Raw genomic sequence first — 20,543 nt, 5'->3', positions numbered from 1 at the left:
ATCACAAGTAATTGACTATTACTAAATCTTTATTCAGGAAAAAAAATGCAGAAGAGTTTTATTGTGATTTTTTTGTTAAAAATTATGTTATAGTAACACTGGTTAGAGATAGAGAGAGAGTGGCGAAATTAGAACGATAAACCCTAAACCCTAAAAATCAACAAAATCAATCAAAAATAATTAATAATCTTTATTTTTTCCATCCAAAATCCAAAAATATGTCGATTAATTGTTCAGATGTTGAACAATTTCCTCCTCTAGTCTCTCCTGTATCAAAACAAAGTACTACTACTACCAAAAATTCTGTGTCAGATGTCCTAGTGGGTACTGCTGTTATTGGAGGACCTAGTGTGGATGATGTGCAGAAAACCAAGAATGTGAATGAAATTGTTGGTGTTCAGCCTTACGATCTGGATTCAATTCCAGAGGAGCAGGATTGGCAAGTTTAGACGAGGCGTAAGGGCAAGTCACCATTAACTGTGATTGAAGAGGAGCCTTTGGATTTGCTGCGGTTCACTGTTGAGGATGTTAAGGATGAGCTTTAGTATTGGCACAACTCTGTGTTTTGCTTTATTCTAGGGGCTAATCCTCCAGTCGAGGTGGTGGACGGCTTCATCAAGCGAATCTGGGGGAACCTTCCGATTGACAAGGTATCTTTCCTCCCTAATGGGGTTTTTCTTGTTAGGTTTACCATGAAAGCTGCGAAAGATCGTGTCTTGCAGCAAGGGCACTACTTATTTGATAATAAACCTTTGATTGTGCACCCATGGAGCCCTGATGTTGAGCTAACTAAAGATGATGTTAAGGAAGTTCCATTTTGGGTTAGGCTTGAGCATTTACCTCTGAAATTCTGGGGGAAATGTTTATCTAGAATAGCTGGTTTATTGGGTAAGTTTGTCCAAATGGATGTGGCTACTAAGGACAAGACTCGGTTAGGGTTTGCTAGGGTTATGTTGGAAGTACCTTTTGGTAAACCTCTCCCTGCGTCTGTGAAATTTATGGATGAAGATGGTGTGGTGGTCACTATTAAAGTTGTCTGGGAATGGAAACCTCTTCTTTGCAAGCACTGTAAGGGAGTGGGTCATGAGTCTTAGAAGTGTAGGAAAGCTAAGCCAAACCAGCTTCAGAAGAGTAAGAATGGTTAGGAGGTTCAGAAGCAGTAGAGACCAAAGGCTCAACAGGGACGTCCAGTTGCTCTTGTGGTGGTGCCTGTCTCTACAGTTTCTCCTACTGAGTCTGGTTTGGTTACTCCAATGGAAAAACCAAACTAATTTCAAGTTTCATGGGAAAGGAATGGGAAATATCATGTTGCCCAGACCCCAGCCAAGAAGATCATAAGGTTTAGTAGGCAAGAGTTGATTGACAAAGGGCAGAGTTCAGAAAAGTTTGGCAATGATACTTTACTTGAATCTCTGAATACTGCTACCCCTGTCACTGGAATTGGTGTGGTGTGTTTAAATGGTAGTGCATGTTGGAATATGTGTCCTTCGACAATAATGCGATCACAACTGTTGATCATGATGATCACATGTTTAAATCTCATTTTAAGAATACATGTGGGATGCAATATTTTACAGTCAACTGATCCACACATATTGGTAATGATTGGCTGACTAGAGTTTGACATTACTGTCGTGCGACGGTGGTGATCAGTTGATCCTCTTAGGTCATACCTAAAGGGTAACACTCTTAGTTGATTATTAATTGATCGTATAACGATACGGGTTAATTAAATTACTTAAAATTGACGAACGATTTTGGAAGTAATATTTATGTATCTCATTGTAATTTGATTAAATAAGATACGGTCTAAGTAATAGAATTGTTTTATTACTTAGATGAAATTTTTGTTTACGGAAACAATTAAAATGGAATGAATAAATTATTATAAATACAGAATGTTGTAGTTTATAATTCGGAAACACTTTTTGGTACAAGTAATTATGAATTACTAGGTAAATTTTATAAGTGACATATTTTATTAATATGTTGATTTTTAATTGTTAAAAATACATTTTATACACATAATGTCTTGGAACATGTTACATGTGACAAATTGACAAAGTAATGTGTAAAATGGACTTTCCATTTTACACATTATGTGCCGAAAATAAGGAGGGAGTATTAAGCTTAATTATGTTAATTATGTTAAGTGGAAAGCATAATCATAAGACCTAATACACAGCCTTGCATGCCTATAATTCTAGGGAAGAATTGAAGCTCATGCATTGGCCATACCCCCTTCCCCATACCCGGTTTCCCAACCATGCAAGCAAAGGGTTTTTACCCTTTATAATCACTATAATGCACATAATATCATTACTAGTGTGTATGCATTATTTTTGTTCATCCAAAAACAACTTATAGAAGTTTAGAAAGAGAAATAAATACTCCAAAATTCATCTTCTCTTGGCCGAAAATTCAAGAGGACAACAACAATATTTTGGGTCAATTTTTATTAAGATTAGTATTGTTCTAGTAATAATAATATTAATCTTTTAAGAGGTTATCTTGGTTATTCATCTTTGGGAGGGATTCTATCCTTGAATCCTTGTTCTTCCATTAGAAAGGAAAGCTCAAGAACAAGTGAGTAGGAGAACTCATTAGTGCCCATATATCCAAAAACTCAATGTAAGAATGACGATTTCTTCCCTTTTCTAATTATGTTTGCATGCATAAGATCAAGATTTAATTTTATGACTAAATTAAATATCACATATATGAATATGTTGTAAAACGAGATTAATAATTTCTAACAAGCGGTATCATGAGCCTTAGGTTGTTTGCATGCAAATCGGTTATTGTTTTTCCGAGTTATACAATTAACAAATAAAACTTATAAATTTGCTTTTATTATGATATATCACGAAATTTATTATGCATGTTAAATTTTCTGGTCCTAAAATGTTTTTAGGATATTTTGGTTTATTTATGGATTTTATTGTTCATTTTTATTAATAATGGCATTAAAATGTGATTTTTATGATTAAAATGTCATTTTTGGACTAAAAATAGCTAAACGTTGATTTTTTTCAGTGGTTTTTGGATATGTTTTCACATATATTATCTATTGATGGCCTGTAAATTTTCATAATAATATGAGTTGTTATGCTCGAAATATGGATTTTTCAAGATAAAATCGTATTTTAATGAGAAAATAGGTTAATATGAATTATATTTCGAATCTGGTCATAAAAATTTAGTATGTCGTCACATGAAAATTTGGTTATAATGAAGTCTTTATGCATGATTTATGAATTTTTGATGAAAAATCACATAAATAGTGACTTTAATTAGTAAAAATTGCTAAAACATACTTCATGACTAAGGAAAAATGTCACATGTTGTATTTTATCACATATTTCAGATCTAAAAGTGAAAATTTAATAAAAATAATTTTTCTCATATTTTTATGGTAATAATTGATAAATTCGATAAACCGCAACATTGTTTTTCTCGATAAATTTTCAAAATTTTTAACCTATGTTTTGAGCATTATGAGTGTCATGGTATTTTTCCAAAATGTTCATGAGTTTAAATTTCAAATTTCAAATTTATTTGAAATTTTTAATGATTTATTTGAAGTTTATGATATAATATTGTATTTTTGAGTCCATTTATGAACAATTTTAAGAAATATAAGTTAATTATTGTCAATATGTTAGTGGAGACTAATTTTGTGTCCTAAGTTGGTTAGGGTAATTAACTTGTACATAAATATGAATTTATGTAATTATTGTGATTATAAAAGGTTAAATCACGCAAATCCGTAAAAACCGATTAATATACGATATTGGCTACTTAAAGGCGATTTAACATAAAATTGGGCATGTTCATACATATTATAATGCTGCATTTTATTTATGATTGCCATGATTTTAGTTTTAATTTTATGTAATTTTTGAATTATGTAATTTTACTTAGTATGGCCTTAGTTTTTAATTGGTATTACCCGAAATGTATGAGAATATCGATTCGATTGTAATTTATTGTGATCTCGTATCACCGTTTTGTAATTTAATAGATTTAAATTTTAATTACAAATGTATAATAGGAAATTATGTAATTCATTTACAATTTTATTTATTACTTTGTAATTTCCCGGAGTTTCCATGAAGACGGTGTTACCTCGAGATGCGTGCCAAGACCGAAGTTCAAGGGACCAAAGGAGTTGGTTTCCAAATTTGTAATAGTTTATTAGATTTACTATTCTAGGAAGGCCATACTAGGATTTTATTTATGCTTTGCATATTATTTTATATGTTGCATGCATCGCTAAATCGCCATAACTAAAAACATGCATTATCATTTTAATCGAGTTTATCGACCGTGTCAATTACAATTATCGTAGTTCACCGCTTTAGTTCACTTAAAAAGTGATAGATAATAAATTGACATGACCTCTCGCTAAAACAAACAATTGAGATTTAGCCTTACCAAAAAGTAGAAACCATGAAAACCTATTTCGTGAGGGAGTGCACTCGGCCACACCGGGGTACAAACCTTGTTACGTAGGGGAAGTGGGTGATAAATGTGTATCCACCGAATTTATGTTAATAAAGGGTATTTCGGCACACCGTGCCCTAAGTTAATATAAATTTGGATCATGGACACATTTATTCGAAATATGGGTTGAACTCAACGAAAGTATTCACGACGATTTCCGGATGTGTTTCGGGCTAGAGATAAATATTAATGTAATTTTATCGACCAAGAGTTCTAAAAGTAGAATCGATTAAAAGGTTAATCAACCAAGTTATGTTAATAAAGGGTATTTCGGCACACCGTGCCCTAAGTTAATATGAATTTGGGTCTTGGAATCATTTATCAAGTCGGGTAGAGGTCACTAGATAAATGCAATAAAACTTGTTTAAATTAAATTTACAAGTATTATTATTATTATTATTGTGAAAACGACAAATGTTTTATTTCTTTTATTTTCGTTTTGTAGACCACTTTTATTTCTCATAACAAATGGCCGCACCAAACACCAACGCCGCACCTCTCACTAATGCTTCATGGATTCGATCCTTCATGGATCATTGTAAACTTGAAAAGAATGGGTCAAATTTCTCCGATTGGGATGCCCAACTCAAATTAGCCGCCCAAGGTGACGACAAGCTTCGTTACCTCACCGAGGCCTCTCCACCCGAACCTAATGCTAGGTCGAGTGCCGCCACTAGGGAAGCATATGAGGCTTACCACAAAGAATCCGCCGCAATGAAAAATGTGTTGATTTTTGCGATGGAGGCGGATCTCCAAAGGAGAGCCTTTAAAATGGGAACCGCTAATGAAATCTATTCCAAACTTGTGACAATGTTTTCACAAACTCCAAGGATCGTCCAATATGAGGCGGCCTCGGCATTCTTTGATCTCAATTTCAAGGAGGGCCAAAAGGTTAGCCCTCACGTGCTCAAATTGTTGGAGCTAGTCTAGACTTTGAAGATTCAAAAAGTTAAAATCCCCAAAGAACTCATTGTAGATAGGATTCTACACTCCTTATCCAAAGTCAAAGCGTATGTTCAATTCCGGGTGAATTTTAACATGCAAGACAAGGACGTGTCTCTTGAAGAGTTGCACAAGTTACTTGTGCAAGCCGAAAAAGACATGGGGTTAAATGTTAACCCACCTAAGGATGTGCTTAACATAAGCACCAAGAGTAAGGGGAAGTTCAAGAAGAATGGGAAAAAGGGTAAGAGGCAAGCTCCCATGTCCACCAAGGCTAAGACTTTTGAAGCTAGCACTTCCAAGACCAAGAAAGGTCCTCTTGATAAATGTCATTATTGTAATGGTGTTGGACATTGGAAAAGGAATTGTTCCAAGTACCTTGGTGACATTAAAGCTGGAAAGATCACTCCAGTAGGTAAATGACTATCCTTTCTTTTATGTTTCTAATTCAACTATGGTATTTTGATACAAAGTTGTGATAATGTATCCCCTTTTTATTGTAAATAGGGCCTCCTCCAAGCAAAGACAAGGGAAAGGAAAAGCAAGCTTAAGATATCATAAAGGAGCTAGGAGTAGCCTCCAATGAAGCTTGGCTTTTTATTATTGTCTTATTTTAAGTTATTTTTTGGATTTTTAGAACTATTTTTATTTCCGTGTTCGACATGGAAATAGTTGATCCTTTCTAAACAATTGTTGTATTTTGGATATTGGTGGCTTGGTTTGCAACCCAAGTCACCTCTTTTATCGTATTTCCTTGTTCTAAAAACTCGTCTTTATATGCTTGCACATAGAAACATATGATCATCTACTTAAAGTGATCCAATAGAAAACTATAATGATGGGATTCATTATATGTCCACAAGCTTAAGGCTTGTGTATGATCAATTATAAATGTTAGAAATCTAGATCTCTTTACTAACATATTCATATATGCTATGATTTTAATTTAGTCATAAATTAAAAGGGTGATCTTATGCATGCAAACTATAAGTAAAATAAAGAAGAAATCTTCATTCTTACATTGTTATTTTCGGATCAAAGGGCACAAAAGAGTTCTCCTACTCTTTTGTTCTTGAGCTCTCCTTAAATGGATGAACAAAAAGGATACAAGTATAGTATCCCTCCCAAGGAATAATACCCAAGATATGCTCTTAATAAAATTAATATTATCAATACTAGAATAACATTAATTTAAATAAAATGACCCAAAATATTTTGGTCCTCTTTGGATTTCGGTCAAGAGGAGGAAGAAGAAGGAAGAGAATATTTTTTTCTCTCTGAAAATATTTTTATGATATAAGAATGAATTGAATTACACTATATTTTGCATGTAGTGTATGTTAGAAAAATAAGAGAAAACCCTTGGCTCCTCTTATGACTAAAACCGGGTAGGGTGAGGGGATTAGGCCAATGCATGGCATTTTGTCTTACCCATAAAAGTAGGCATGTAAGAGTAGGTATTTGTGTGATGATTATGCTTTTGAATAAAAATAAAACACACTAAATACTCTACTCCACCCTTATATTTCGGTACATATAGTGTAACATGGAAAGTCCATTTTACACATTATTTTGTCAATATGTCACATGTAACATGTTCCATGACATTAGGTGTATAAAATGTATTTTTAACAATTAAAAATCAACATATTAACAAAATATGTCATTTATAAACATAACCTAGTAATTCATAATTATTTGTACCGAAATAAATTCCCGAGTTATAAAATACAACATTCTGTATTAATAATAATCAATTCATTCTGTTTCAATTTGTTTCTGTAAACAATAATTTCATCTAAGTAATAAAACAATTTGACCACTTAGACCGTATCTTATTTAATCAGATTATAATGAGATACGTAAATTTTACTTCCAAAATCGTCCGTCAATTTTCAAGTAAATTAATTAACTCATAACGTTATACGATCAATTAAATGATCAATTAAGAGTAATATCCTTTAGGTATGACCTAGGGGATCAACTGATCACCACCGTCGCACGACAGTAATGTCAAACTCTAGTCAGCCAATCATTACCGATATGTGTGGACCAGTTGATAGTAAAAATACTTCCCAATTGTATTCTTTAAAATGAGACTTAAACATGTGATCATCATGATCAACAGTTGTGATCGCATTATTGTCGGAGGACAAATATTCCAACAATCTCCTACTTGTCCTCGACAAGTGTGCGTCACCAATTCTCTTGTCCTATTACTATCTCCCACTCAATGCAAGGTGTCTTTCAGGTCGTACTTGCAAGTGATCATATCGAGAGTGGTTTCCTCGATCTGGAGAATAACTGATTGACCGGATTTATCCACCATGGATACATTCCGAGCGTGGCCACGCATTTCATGTTTATTACTCCTCGAGTGGCCCTGAGATATTGTTATAACCCTGACTAGGGGTGGACAATTCTTATCGCACTCATTCCCTTCGACTAGCCACAACCATCATAACACAAAATATGCCCATTTGACCCCATTTACGAAGGTCTTAATAACACAAATCAAAGTTAATCTGAAACTGTGCCATCTTAGGTGAATAGTCTTTAGTCAAAAGAATCGACTCATTAGAATACTATAGTAGCTCTCGCCACGACCAGGCTATATAAATTTGCCAGAACTCTATAAGCGGTCATAAGGCCCGACAAAGTGTTCCTAACAGTCTGCCTATGTGATCGACTAGTCATCTCACATGACTCTATGGCACTTGAACTTGCCATCAATCGCATCACACTATAGTCACTTCGAGACGTCACCTCATACAAGTGACTATGGGCTAATACTATGTTAATCCGCGTTCAATTTAACGGGGTTCAATTGTCTCCACAACCCGTTTGGATGTAACAATGTATAAAGAAAAGATAAAAGACAAATTCGATTATGAACATGAAAAAAAACAACACTTTTATTTCATTTCAAAATCTAACATAAACTTGGTACACGTTTAAGTCCCATGGATACAACATGTCCATCATGCTTAGCCTGCGATAAAGGCTTGGTGAGCGGATCGGCTATGTTGTCATCCGTCCCAACCTTACAAATCGCAATTTTCTTTTCTTTCAATGAAATCTCTTATTACATGATATTTTCTAAGTACATGTCTAGATCTATTACTAGACTTTGGCTCCTTAGCTTGGAAGATCGTCCCACTATTATCACAATAGAGAGTGATGGGATCATTGGCGGTAGGTACTACTCTTAGACCTTCTGTGAATTGCCTGATCCACACAGCTTCCTTGGCGCCTTCCGATGCCGCAATGTACTCAAACCTCCGTTGTTGAATCGCGTGATTCTGACTTCCTTGAAGCTTCTCCAGCTAACGGCACCACCAATGAGCATGAAAACGAAACCAGCTTGTGATTTCATGTTGATGTGAACATTATTTGCGCACATTTAGTCCCCTAATTGAGCCTATTTTGCATACTATTATAACATTCTATGGCCATTTTATCCGTCAAAACCTTCCTATTTGCTTTTCTATCGCATTTCATATGTTTTGTAGAAAAAGAGATAATAAGACGGAAATCCCCGTCTTTCATGCATATTTGGAAGCTACTTGACGATACTAGATGGACTAGTATGAAGAGGAAGCAAGGACTAAAAATCAATCCCACAAGAATAAAACGGAAGTGAGCAAAAGGGAAGAAAAGAAGAAGTATCAGTGTTGAAGAACAATTCGAGCGGATTGTCTCCAATCCGCCCGTCTCCTCACAACACAATCCGAGCAGATTTCCACCAAAGACGCTCGGATTGCCCCGCCAGAATCCGCCCGGATTCCGTCGAATCCGCTCGTCTTCCATCAACAGAATCCGCCCGTCCCGACCCCAATACGCACGGATTTCCTCACAGCATAATTTCGTCTTCTCCAAGCTACAAAGAAAGAAGCCCTTCCTTCGAGAAATACCGGCTCCTCCCTGTTCCATTTAAAAAGTGTAATTACTAGTTTAGCCTTTAGTTAACCCTAAATGCATCCACCTAATTTCCACTATAAATACCCCATTTGTAATAATCTCTTGGATCAAGTTTTGAGATTAGAATCAAGTTTTATTAGAATATAATCAAGCTCTCTTATTAGAAATTCCTCTTAGATTAGATTAGGAGTAGATTAGAATAGATTACTCTTTAATCTTTCCACAAATTACACATTAATCTTTCCATAATTATTGTTCAAGTTTATTATTCAAGTTTATTATTGGGTAATTGAAGATTATTGGGTTATTATTGGGAGATTGACAACCTTCCATCAATCATCAAGTTTCATCTATTATTCTTTGCATTATTATTTGGACCATCTCAAGCTTGGTATAAATTCTTTACCCTTTAATCTTTATTGTTCATTTCTTCATTCTATTATCATGTTTATACTTGTTGTGATGTTTGACACCATTAATGACATGTTTCCCATGATAATGAGTGAGTAGTTACTTAGCTAGGATTAGTGGGTAATTAGGGGCAACCAACATGGGATTGATTCATGCTTAATCTAATATGTTCACATGATTAAATTGCTTGCTTGTTGTGATGTCAACTTTATGCACATGTTATGTTTGATGAAATGTTAAGCCTATGAATCCTTGCATTTTTACCATCTCTTATCTACTCAACTTGACTTGTAAGATATAAACCAACTCGAGTCTTGTTAGACCATGCATAGAAGTTGATTAGGAGGAAAGTAAGTCGACTTGTAGGTGTTGTACAATCCAATCGATTCGGCTCCGGGACCCAACTCTTCCTAAGAACCGTAAGACATAAACCAACTCGGTTCCTCCACAACATTAATTGCTTGCAACTTTGTAAACATGTTTGTATGATCAACACCATGAATCCCCTATGACCCCATGACATCCTAGCACTTTTAATCATTTGCTTACATCCTTCTTTTTATTGCTTGTTTTATTTTATTGCTTTTATTAGTCTAGAACACAACTACAAACCCCATAAATTGTGACACTAGCATAAATTGAGATAGATAGACTTAGAACCCAAAGCACACCGTCCCATGGATCGACCTCGACTACCACTAACTAGTTGTATGTTGAGTATTATAAATGTGTTTGATGGATGTGTGACGACCAACTCTTGTCTTATCAAAATGGCGTCGTTGCCGGGGATGGTGCTATGTGATTAAGTTCTTACTTGTTTGTCTATTTTGATTTTGCTTTCACCTTGAGGAACTTGTTCCTCAAGGATTGTTCTTACCATTTTTGTGTAGTTTCCATGCTTGTAGTTGTTAACTTGTCTTAACTATGATGATGACCCAAGACTTAACATATGGAGTATGTGGTAGATTCTTTGAGTATGACTATGGGTATGGGGAGTTTGAGGAGCAAGTCAACACAAACCTACCTTACTACTCATACAACGAAAATCCTAACCACTACCCCAATTTTTCCCACCAAAATCACCACACCCAATATCAACAACAACCACCCACCCAATACCCATTTCACAATGAGCCTCAATTGCCACAATACAACCACTTTCACACCCACCCACAACAAAAAGATGAACCCATTCAAAACATGATTCTCCAAATGATGGGAGATAAACAAAACTTCTTCAAACAAATGCTAGAAGAGAGCCAAAAAGAAGATAATGTTCTTAAAAACATTGTTATCCAAAGAGAGGAATTGAGGATTCAAATTGCCCAATTAAAAGAATCCCAAGCAATCACTTACCACCGTTCTTTGGACATTGAGCATAAATGCGAATTTGAAGTAATGACCTTTGACATGGAAGATGAGAAGTGGGAGGAGCCAAGTTCCTTGAGCTCTTGTGACTATGAAAGTGTTGTGTTCGATGAAGAAGACATGAGGTTAAGCAAACCAAATACTCTTAACCTTTGTGAGTATGAGGGTGTGTCTTTTGATATGAATGTTGAGGTGTTGGAAAAAGAGTTACATGAAGCCCATATTTATGATTCACGTGAAGATAGCAACAATGATGATGAACCTAGAGGAGGGACTCTCAATATCACCTTGCTTGAGGAGCCTATCCTTGAGGCATTTGAGATACCCTATCATGAAGAAGAACGTCCTTCCTTTATTCTTCATGAAGACCACTTGGCACCTATCATGGAGCCAATGATCATTGAAGAGGATATGATAGACCTTCTTCAAAAGGCCAAAGTTTCTTACAAGAGCTACTTGGTGAAAAAGCTCAAAGAGAAAATTGCCCGTGAGGCTACTTGTGAAGATTTGGCACCCACAATCTCAACTCCTATGGTATCCAATCATCAAAGCCATTAAAATTCTCCTTCCACCTTGGAAGGATTGAAAAATCAAAATGCTATCATCATCACCAAAATTGAAGAAGAAGTTGGTAAGTGGAAGTCCACGGATGAAAATGAACGACACTTCATGCTTAGTGTTGACAAGAATCATGGGTTTACCTATTTGAAACATCGGGAAAGCTCTAACACTAAGGAGAAGGCAAGGAAAAGAACATTTTACAAGCCTCCTTGGCCAAATTTCATATTCGGATTGAGCAACCCATACTTGTGCTTATTTGGAGCTTGTTCACAAGCTTTTGATCTTTTATTAAGAGCTTTGAGCTCTATGGATAAGAATTTAAAATTGAACTAGTTTGGTGGAGTCGTATCTCAAACCACCATTTGTAAGATATTTCTTGGACCCCTTTATTTTTGTACATTTCCATTTGCATTTAATTTCTTGCATGAGAGAGAAGAGAGAGAGAGAGTCATCTTACATGTTTCATGAGCAAATTTCAGAAAAAGATAAGGAAAAAGAGAAAATCAGTGAAAAGGGGTGCGTTGTTTCGCGAAAAAGGAAGAAAAAGAAGGAAAAGAACAGAAGACGCCCGGATCGAGAGGAGGACGCCCGACCAAGACCCGCGGAAAAGAAAAGGTTAAAACTGAAGGAGAATCCGTGCGGATTCGAGCGAATCCGCCCGTTCTCGACAATACGTCCGTCTTCTTCACGGGACGCCCGTCCCGTGTGTCATCCAGAAGCAAGATTTTAAGCTGTGAAAGAATCCGTGCGGATTGTTCACAATCCGCCCGTCCCGATCAAGCCGCACGTCCTAGGCACAATACGGCCGACTTTTCCCACTTCCCAGCCGAGGAAGTTTGCTGTGTTTGAATCCGTGCGGATTCTAGCAAAGACGCCCGTCTTCTTCTCCGAGAATCCGCCCGTCCCGACTGAAATCCGCTCGGATTGTCCTGTTCCTGCGGATAAAACGAGTCCGACCCAACCTTATCCGTTCGGATTCCCTACTCCTTCTATATAATCACCCCCCTTTCTCCCTCATTTCCTCACCTTACCAAACCCTAAAACACTCATCTCAATCCTCAAAATCACCATCCCATCCTCGAAAACACCCCCATCACCAACATCCAAATGGCACCATTGACAAACACCAAAGGAAAGGCCAAGAAATTGGTTGAATCATTCGGGAAGAAGCGCAAGGGATCAACCTCTTCAACACCGCGAGAGGTAGTACTACCAAGGAGCACCCGACCCTTAATGAGGGGAGGCATTGAACAACTCAACCACTTCCAAGAAGTGCTCTTTCAATCCGACGATCACCGCCAAAAATTTGTCGAGCTACTAGGTAAGAAGTACGAACCTACTCAATTTGTAGACACTAGGGTGTTGGAAATCCTTAAGATAAGGTACCCTACCGAGATGTTCTTTAATGGCCTTGGCATCGGGAAACTTTTCCATGCCCATGAAGAGACTTACCTTAGTCTCACCCTTGAATTCTTGAGTAGTCTTCGCATTGTGGAGGATACCCACACCAATGTAGGCATGGAGTTTAGGTTATGCAACTTAGACCATAGTCTTTCGCTTGAGGAATTTGCCTATGTTTTCGGTCTTGAAGTACCCACCGACCATACCGAGAAGCCCGATAATTTTGGTGTGGACTTTCTTTGGAAGGCTATCTCCGGGAGGGACTTTACCCATATAAAGCGTTGCTATACCTTTTCCATCCAACATCCGGTGATTCGATTCACCGAACGCTTTGTAGCCGGTTGCATCAATGGGAGGTACGAGCAAGATAGGTGCACTCTCATCGACTTAACTTTTCTCGAGTCCTATTTGAATGTTCGAGCGGTGAGGCGTTATAACTTTAATACGCCACTTGAGATACTTACTAGGTTCCATGATTTTGCTCAAGGGACCACCCAACTCAAAACCTTCGTGATGGGAGGTCTAATTACCATTTTGGCCCACCACCTTTGTCCCGGGTTCAATACCCGAGGAACCTATACTCCTCTTGAGGGGAGGACTTTAATTGATGAGCACACCATCTTCCACAGTCACCGATGGTGTAACTACACTCGAGATGGGAGTGTGGAGTGGCACACCAAGGGATGCACTTCAATGATCCTTGAGGGATGGAAGATACCGGGCATTGACCCAAGATTGAGTCCATACTCTCCTCCACCAAGCTACCTCCTTGATATCCAAATTCTTGATAATCCCCCTCAAAGGGAAGAGCCACACCGTCAACCACCTCGTGGAGGGCCGGGAATACATATTCGCCCACCTTCCTACGTACCTATCCCGCCATACCCTACTCCTTATACCGAATTTCAACCGGCAATCCCCAATACCCCGGGTATTAATGATTTGATGGCACTCATGAATAGAGTGGACCTTGGGGTGCATAAAGGGAGGGAAGACAACTACTTGGCCCTCTACCCCCAATACTACAACATGGCTCAACAAGGGTACATTGACCCCGATGGTCCTAAACCCTCTTGGGCACAACCGGAGCTCTTGTTCCCAAATTATGGGGACCAAGCTTGGGGTCGAGGAGACGGAGGGCATTCTAGCCAAGGTGGAGGGTACTCGGGTCAAGGAGGAGGATTTGACCAAGGAGGATATTGGGGCCAAGCACCCGGATATGATCAAGCAGGAAGCTCTCATGGTTATGGCTATGATCAAAATGAGGATGACGAGTGAAAGAGGCCTACTTCACAACTTCCATTTGTATGATACCCACCTCTCCCTCTCTCTCTTTTGTATCTACATTGCATTTAGTGTAGTTTTTGCATGCATTTGTATTATATTTCATATTGCATTTATATTAGTTAGTTCATATAGATTAGCTTGCATTGTATTTATCCCGCATGATTCATGTAGATAGTTGCATATAGACTAGAATTCATAATCACTAATGACCAATCCTATTCATTTCTACACTAGAAATAGTGTTTAAATCGGTTTGGGGAGGTTTGATCATAGGTGACCATAGTCTACTACAAAACATGCATCATATAGTATAGTTTAGATTGCATTCATTTGTTATATATGTCATATAGAATTGCATTTAGTTAGAGCATGCATTCATTCATACCATATCATTGCATTTGTACTTTATTTCAAAAAAATCAAAAATCCAAAAACATGTATTTCTTTTTCATTCCTACTCCTACATGTACATTGAGGACAATGTCCAAAATAAAGTGGGGGATGGGAATTTATATTCCAAAAATGCATAAAAATTGAAAAATTTCGAAAACAATCCCAAAAATATGTCTTTTAATTTCATAAAAACAAAAACCATAAAAATTTGAAAAATTTAAAAATCCAAAAACAAGTTCATTTCCTTTTTAGTGTAGTCTTGTACATATTGTTTTGTATATATTGTGTTTGTCTATCCTTGTTCACATTGATTGACTACGCCACATCCGAGACATGAGGATATTGAAGACCGCATGGTATGATCTTTCCAATCTCCTTTTTCCTCTTTATGTTAATGACTATGTGGCTTTATTTTGATTGATGCGGTAAAAATAATGTGAACTTAGGACTTGCATTTAGTTTATATGGCATATTAGTTGGTAGAATCATTTGCATTAGGATGTATATATGTTAGTTGCATCATGGCATGTAGTTTGCATGTTAGAAAAAATTTTGCGAAACCGTCTACTTGGGAAGCTTGACAAGTGTATATAGGCCCTAGTAGATGCTTTTCCTTCTTAAGACTTTGCTTGTTAGAATACTTATAAAACACCCTAGGATGTGTCATGCTAGTATCCTTTGACCCATGGATTAAGGCCTAGTCAAGAGTACCTTGTGGTGTGATAACTCCTTGGCTACCGTTTATTCCAAGGTGACCCTTGAAACCATGCATCCATCCATCCATCATCCATGTTCTACCACATTTTTGTCATCAATTTGAGTTCAATGAAATGAAAAATGAAAGAAAGTTTGCAAAATTGCATCAAATGAAAAGAGGAGAAAAAATAGACTCCTAAAAGCTTCAAATACAAGGCACCTCGTTACTAATTGGGGTGACTTTGAAAATGTTCAAAAGAAAATGCAAAAAGTTGTCAAGTGTTGAAATGCCAAAAATCAAAAGAAATGGCAAAGAAAGTGTTCTCAAATATTATATGCCACAAGAAATTGGGGAGAAAAACAACAATGAAAGCAAACTCCCAAAGTGAAACTCAAATATCTATTGATCCCTTTATCCATCGTATCCATTTTTGTGCATGGTAGAGAGGGGACAACCCTTCTTCTTGTCTAGGCAAGAGGGGGAATTCCGCGATCCTCCAGTGTTTCTAACACCATAGGGAGTCTATTCTTGACAAAAGCATTTAACGATTGAGGACAAAGGTACCCTAGCTTGACACAACTTGGAGGTGATTTATTGGTATCCTTCTAGGCTTAGTAGTTTGAAGAAATTGCATATATGAAGGAGTGTGTACCCTTGAATTGCTTCCCTTGTAGATAATTTCCGCCACTTGATGAGGGAGTGGCTATTCTTTTGTAGATGCATCCATTACTTGATTTTGTGTGCTTAATGATTGGATGTGTCGCCATTTTGGCAAGACCCACCTTGCCTTGCAAGAAGGCATCCTACCTCATGGTTGTCTTGTTGTGAGTTGAAGGGGTGGAGTGAGACCCGCTAATTGTCTCATATCGGTTATGTTATTAGGTTAGTTTAAATAAAGGTCTAGTTTTAGTCACCTCTTTACTCGGGACGAGTAAAGGTTCGGTTTGGGGATATTTGATGTGAACATTATTTGCGCACATTTAGTCCCCTAATTGAGCCTATTTTGCATACTATTATAACATTCTATGGCCATTTTATCCGTCAAAACCTTCCTATTTGCTTTTCTATCGCATTTCATATGTTTTGTAGAAAAGGAGATAATAAGACGGAAATCCCCGTCTTTCATGCATATTTGGAAGCTACTTGACGATACTAGATGGACTAGTATGAAGAGGAAGCAAGGACTAAAAATCAATCCCACAAGAATAAAACGGAAGTGAGCAAAAGGGAAGAAAAGAAGAAGTATCATTGTTGAAGAACAATCCGAGCGGATTGTCTCCAATCCGCCCGTCTCCTCACAACACAATCCGAGCGGATTTCCACCAAAGACGCTCGGATTGCCCCGCCAGAATCCGCCCGGATTCCGTCGAATCCGCTCGTCTTCCATCAACAGAATCCGCCCGTCCCGACCCCAATACGCACGGATTTCTTCACAGCATAATTTCGTCTTCTCCAAGCTACAAAGAAAGAAGCCCTTCCTTCGAGAAATACCGGCTCCTCCCTGTTCCATTTAAAAAGTGTAATTACTAGTTTAGCCTTTAGTTAACCCTAAATGCATCCACCTAATTTCCACTATAAATACCCCATTTGTAATAATCTCTTGGATCAAGTTTTGAGATTAGAATCAAGTTTTATTAGAATATAATCAAGCTCTCTTATTAGAAATTCCTCTTAGATTAGATTAGGAGTAGATTAGAATTGATTACTCTTTAATCTTTCCACAAATTACACATTAATCTTTCCATAATTATTGTTCAAGTTTATTATTCAAGTTTATTATTGGGTAATTGAAGATTATTGGGTTATTATTGGGAGATTGACAACCTTCCATCAATCATCAAGTTTCTTCTATTATTCTTTGCATTATTATTTGGACCATCTCAAGCTTGGTATAAATCCTTTACCCTTTAATCTTTATTGTTCATTTCTTCATTCTATTATCATGTTTATACTTGTTGTGATGTTTGACACCATTAATGACATGTTTCCCATGATAATGAGTGAGTAGTTACTTAGCTAGGATTAGTGGGTAATTAGGGGCAACCAACATGGGATTGATTCATGCTTAATCTAATATGTTCACATGATTAAATTGCTTGCTTGTTGTGATGTCAACTTTATGCACATGTTATGTTTGATGAAATGTTAAGCCTATGAATCCTTGCATTTTTACCATCTCTTATCTACTCAACTTGACTTGTAAGATATAAACCAACTCGAGTCTTGTTAGACCATGCATAGAAGTTGATTAGGAGGAAAGTAAGTCGACTTGTAGGTGTTGTACAATCCAATCGATTCGGCTCCGGGACCCAACTCTTCCTAAGAACCGTAAGACATAAACCAACTCGGTTCCTCCACAACATTAATTGCTTGCAACTTTGTAAACATGTTTGTATGATCAACACCATGAATCCCCTATGACCCCATGACATCCTAGCACTTTTAATCATTTGCTTACATCCTTCCTTTTATTGCTTGTTTTACTTTATTGCTTTATTAGTCTAGAACACAACTACAAACCCCATAAATTGTGACACTAGCATAAATTGAGATAGATAGACTTAGAGCCCAAAGCACACCGTCCCATGGATCGACCTCGACTACCACTAACTAGTTGTATGTTGAGTATTATAAATGTGTTTGATGGATGTGTGACGACCAACTCTTGTCTTATCACATGTCATCTCTATCTGTTTGAAAACTTGAGTCCGTGTATCCATTAACACGGAGTTCGGTGTCTCCTCCAAACACTAAGATAGAATCCTTAGTCTTTCTCAAGTACTTAAGGATGTTCTTGACAGCAATCCAGTGACTCTCACCTGGATTTCCTTGATATCTACTCGTCATACTCAAGGCATACGAGACATCAGGACGTGTGCATATCATGGCGTACATGATTGATCCAACAGCGGAAGCATAAGGGATCGTCTTCATGCGTTCAACATCATGGGGTTCGGAGGGAGATTGAGTCTTGCTCAATATCGTCGTATTTACCATAGGTACCAAACCCCTTTTGGATTTGTCCATGCTGAACCGTCGAAGAATCTTATCAACATAAGACTCTTGACTTAGTGCCAATATCCTCTTGGATCTATCTCTATGGATCCGGATACCTCATATGCGTTGTGCTTCTCCTAAATCCTTCATTTGGAAGTGGTTACCTAACCACTTCTTAACAGAAGACAACATTGGAATATCATTTCCAATGAGTAGTATGTCATCGACATACAAGATTAGGAACACAACATTGATCCCACTAAATTTCATGTATAAACATGGTTCCTCAACACTTCGAGTGTAACCATTCTACTTTATAACGTGATTGAATCGATGATTCCAACTTCTAGATGCTTGCTTAAGACCATAAATGGATCTCTTAAGTTTGCACACTTTGTTAGGATTTTTAGAATGAACAAAACCTTCGGGTTGTATCATGTACACCTCCTCTTCTAAATGCCCATTTAGAAAAGCGGTTTTGACATCCATTTGCCATATTTCATAATCATGAAATGCGGCGATCGCTAACAAAATCCGTATGGATCTTAGCATGGCTACGGGGACGAAGGTCTCATCATAATGGATACCTTGGACTTGGGTAAATCCTTTTGCCACTAGCCTAGCTTTGTAGACATCGTCATGTCCCTCTATGCCATTCTTGACTTTGAATATCCATTTTCATTGAAGAGGTCTTGCCCCTTTAGGCAAATCTACCAAGTCCCAAACTTGGTTTTCATGCATAGAATCCATTTCGGACTTCATGGCTTCAAGCCATAAGGAGGAATTTGGACTAGAGATTGCGGCCTTGTAGGTGGCGGGCTCGTCACTATCTATAAGCAACACATCGAGTGTTCCATCTTCTTGGATAAGTCCCACATATCGATCGGGATGGCGAATAACTCGGCCCGTTCTTCTAAGAGGAGGAGGAATAACCGCATTAGATGACGAAGGAACTTCTTCTTGCGTCTCTATCTCGGTTTGTGGCTCTTGAACTTCATCAAGTTCAAAATTTCTCCCACTCTGTCTCCTAGAAATAAAATCACTTTCTAGGAAGACAGCATCTTGAGACACAAAAATGCTACAAAAATGCTTATAGAAGTAATAGCCTCGTGAGGCCATGGGATATCCTACAAAAATGCATTTTTCGGATCGTGGTGCTAACTTATTATCATTTTTAATTTTGACATAAGCATCACAACCCCAAATTTTCATATGGGATAGATTTGGAACCTTTTCTCTCCATATCTCATATGGAGTCTTTTCAGTTGCTTTGGTTGGACTTACGTTCAAATATTTTATTGCGGTTTGAATCGCAAATCCCCAAAACGAGTTTGGTAACTCGGTTTGACTCATCATGGATCGAACCATATCAAGTAGGGTTCGATTCCTCCTTTCGGCAACACCATTGAGTTGTTGTGTTCCGGGTGGAGTAAGTTGTGATATAATACCACAACCTTTCAAGTGTGAATCAAATTCAAGGCTAAGATACTCTCCACCACAATCGGATCGTAGTGCCTTAATCCTTTTGTTCAATTGGTTCTCTACTTCGTTTTGAAATTCCTTGAATTTCTCAAACTCTTCACTCTTATGCTTCATTAAATAGATATACCCATATCTACTTAAATCATCGGTGAAGGTAATGAAGTAGTCATAATTTCCACGAGCGGTGATACTCATTGGTCCACACACATCGGTGTGTATGAGTCCCAATAGTTCACTAGCTCGTGTCCCTTTACCACTAAAAGGATTACGAGTCATTTTGCCAAGTAGGCAATATTCGCATGTACCTTATGATTGATAATCAAATGGTGTAATCACATTACTTGAAATTAATCTTTTGATGCGATTCTCGTTTATGTGACCTAATCGACAATGCCAAATGAATGCTTCACTTGGGTCACTTGATTTGAGTTTCTTTGATTGAATGTTATAGATATCATTAGTTGGATTTGAGGTCTCTAAAATGTAAATGCCATTGATGGAAGAAGCTTGGCCTATAACCAAATCATTCCTTGAAATAGTACAACGATTGTTCTTAATGACAAAACAAAAACCATCC

At 37.4% G+C, this 20,543-nt stretch overlaps 1 protein-coding gene across 1 annotated transcript in view; it reads left to right on the top strand.

Annotated features, from left to right (window-relative positions):
* The first annotated feature begins 218 nt into the window (after positions 1-218).
* Positions 219-20,543, top strand: part of LOC141619622 (uncharacterized) — a 40,087-nt gene continuing 19,762 nt past the window's right edge. Inside the window, exons 1-3 of the mRNA XM_074436642.1 lie at positions 219-393; positions 580-1,068; positions 1,279-1,448. Coding sequence (XP_074292743.1) covers positions 219-393; positions 580-1,068; positions 1,279-1,448 — 834 coding nt within the window. The remainder of the gene's footprint in view (positions 394-579; positions 1,069-1,278; positions 1,449-20,543) is intronic.

The sequence above is a fragment of the Silene latifolia genome, chromosome X (assembly GCF_048544455.1).
Source record: "Silene latifolia isolate original U9 population chromosome X, ASM4854445v1, whole genome shotgun sequence".
Taxonomy (NCBI): domain Eukaryota; kingdom Viridiplantae; phylum Streptophyta; class Magnoliopsida; order Caryophyllales; family Caryophyllaceae; genus Silene; species Silene latifolia.
Note: the sequence above shows the minus strand (reverse complement) of the source record. Positions and strands in the feature narration are given on the sequence as shown.